Source organism: Aristolochia californica, unplaced genomic scaffold (genome assembly GCF_029961685.1).
Source record: "Aristolochia californica isolate CCGP_79_NKW_82.1479 unplaced genomic scaffold, dmAriCali1.0.hap1 SCAF_9, whole genome shotgun sequence".
NCBI lineage: Eukaryota > Viridiplantae > Streptophyta > Magnoliopsida > Piperales > Aristolochiaceae > Aristolochia > Aristolochia californica.
Window position 1 is genome coordinate 6,496,530 of NW_027182290.1, and position 2,632 is coordinate 6,499,161.

The following is a 2,632-nucleotide window of genomic DNA, read 5'->3' on the forward strand; positions in this document are numbered from 1 at the left end:
CTTCATCAAGGGACCCCAGAAGGGACGGTGATCTTCATCAAGGGATGACCCACGAAATATTTTCGGCAAAAAGCTATAAGAACTGTATCGTGAAGCTTCGGGGTATGACGATTCTAATGGGCTTTGTTCCTTGAACGCAAAGGAAGATTCATTGGAAAAAGGTCTACTTAATCTGCTACCTTCTCCGCATCAATGGTACCAAAACGTTCCGAAACCCAATTAAATTACCCTCGAAACTAAGTCGTAGTGTCTTACACAAGCAAACACAACCTCATTTTAAGTTTTTTCAACCTTTGCTCGCATTTCTTATATCCTTCCCCTGTTGAATTCAAGCTGTCACAAAAGTCTAAATCCCGGATATCTATCAAAACCTCGGCTCCCCCCATGCTTCCTCTTCACATTCTACTTCTTCTTCCCCATGGCTTCTGCTGCTACTCTCAAGAGGTCACACGTTGTCGGAATTCTCGTCTGGTTCTCGCTCATCCTGTTCTTCGTTCATGGTTGGAGTAGTTTCAGGTCGTCCAGGACGTATTCTTCCTCCTCTTCCCGCCACCCTGCTTTGATCGGTAACCAGAAGAGTTTAAGGCTAACCGCCCTGGTCGACTTGGCTTCCTACCAAATTCCAAACAGACAAAGGCAACACGGACACCACCACCACCATCATCATCATCATCATCACCGGCAACACTCGTCTTCTTCAGTCGTCGTTGCCGAGGCCGACCCACACGAGATCGACCCACGATACGGCGTCGAGAAGAGATTAGTTCCTTCAGGTCCAAATCCATTGCACCATTGAGATTGTTATTATTCGATATGGTCAGTGATGATATTATTCTTTTTTTTTTTTTAATTTCCTTTTTATGTTTCTTTCTCAAGTGAAAAGGAAAAAAAAGTTCAACTTGTGATCAATAAATAACCTGTTGAAAGAAAATTTTGAAATGTATGCTTTAAGCGAGTACAAATTTGTATCTAATATTCAAACTAGTTTTTTTGAAGTCTTAATTCATCACACAACGAAGTTTATCTATTATCTCTGTGCACTTCGTTGCTTCATTCTCCGTCTCTAAAACATCTTTTCTTTCTCAAGCGAATCACTCGGCAATACGCGAAGAAAGTGATCCAGATCAAAACTTCAGATGTTCCTCAGGAAAATACATTAATTTCAATTTCGATGCTTTCCCACATTATTTTATCTAATCCGTTGAGTAGTAGCTGGGACGGCACGGCGCATCACGGGATGTGAGATTTTATTGATGGTAAACGATTTATTAATAAGGGTGGAGTCTCTGAGATCGACCATGATGAAGAAAACATGGGCGTTTATTAAAAGAAGATTGGTGTGTTGTGTTTCCTTCTACTATTACACGAAGATATTCACATTTTTATGTCTCTGAAAACAAAATTTCCGATTAAACTAATCCACCATGAGCGTACGGTTGACTTTAAGGGTGGAGGGGTTGAAACTCGAAACTTTTCGCAGAAAAGGGCGTCTACCTGCAGAGATGGAGCGAGTGGCATGTGAGCTTGGCACCTTTCATGTGTCACTGCCCCACCTCCTCGGTATTGTCTCATTCAATTCCCACCTCTAAAATTGCTTATACAATAGGCACGACGTTAAGCTAATGGTGACCAATCTCTGGTTCGGTTATCGTCTCTACTGTTCCTAATAAAGAAACTGTAAAGGGCACTGACTTTAGGGTCTCTTAACCAATCCTTTTCGTCAGGCAGAACCAGTCGGAAGACCCAGAAAGGTGAAGGGTTGGACCCGCTGAAGAATTATGCTTTCTTAAACATGATGAGGATGCTTGATGCAGATCTTGATGGATACCCCTTTAAAGAGGGGAGGAGGAGGATAGTGGGTTTGTTGGGATTTGGTTTTCATTGGATCAGGAAGCACCATCTCATGAATCATTACAAGGAAGGTGTTTGCTCATCCACCACTCAAGCTTTCTACACTAGAGCTCCTCAAGTTTAGTATATACAGTATGAAAACTAAGCACGACCGTAGCTCACTTGCATTGGTGGTCATTGTAATGGAGAAAGAAGACCAACAACAGAAACTTGAGGAGGACGGAGAAGGAATGAGTCAACCATTCCAAGATCAGATGGGTTTAGTCAAAGCACTACGCCGGTGGCTATAAAAGGATTTTTATGTTGAATGCAGGAGCGAGTGGAAATGCTACCAAGGCGTCCACTATAGAGAATAATAAACGGGAACGTTGAATTCTAGCAGCTAATGACTACCTGCCTGATGCACTGCAATCAGGGCCATCAATTAATGGAGGATTCATGTCAGTAGATTGGTGTTGTGGTTGCAGGAAAAGCTAGGTACCTTTGGAACCTTTCGTGGTTACCTCGTAATGAACTTGAGCCAGTCCTATTCAGTATTTCTACCTTAATGGAGAAGCTGTAATCAATTAATAGATATCTATGTCATTGAGAAATCAATTAAGAAATCGATTAATAGGTAGTTTTCTATGTCATTGAAAAATCAATTAATAGATATCTTGATATGAATTAAATTGTGATTTCTCCTTATTCTGATCAGTCAGCAAAAGATCCAATATCCAATGATTATAGTTTCAGAAAAGCAAAAGTTTACATTTGAATAAATCTTACCAAACAACCTTGT

The 2,632-nt window shown here is 41.0% G+C and overlaps 1 protein-coding gene across 1 annotated transcript; it reads left to right on the plus strand.

Moving 5' to 3' along the window:
* The first annotated feature begins 332 nt into the window (after window positions 1-332).
* On the plus strand, window positions 333-796 carry LOC137940099 (inactive protein FON2 SPARE1-like). Its single transcript, XM_068785021.1, has one exon. It carries the CDS (start codon window positions 419-421, stop codon window positions 794-796), a length of 378 nt encoding a protein of 125 aa, XP_068641122.1. The 5' UTR covers window positions 333-418.
* Window positions 797-2,632: the final 1,836 nt, after the last annotated feature.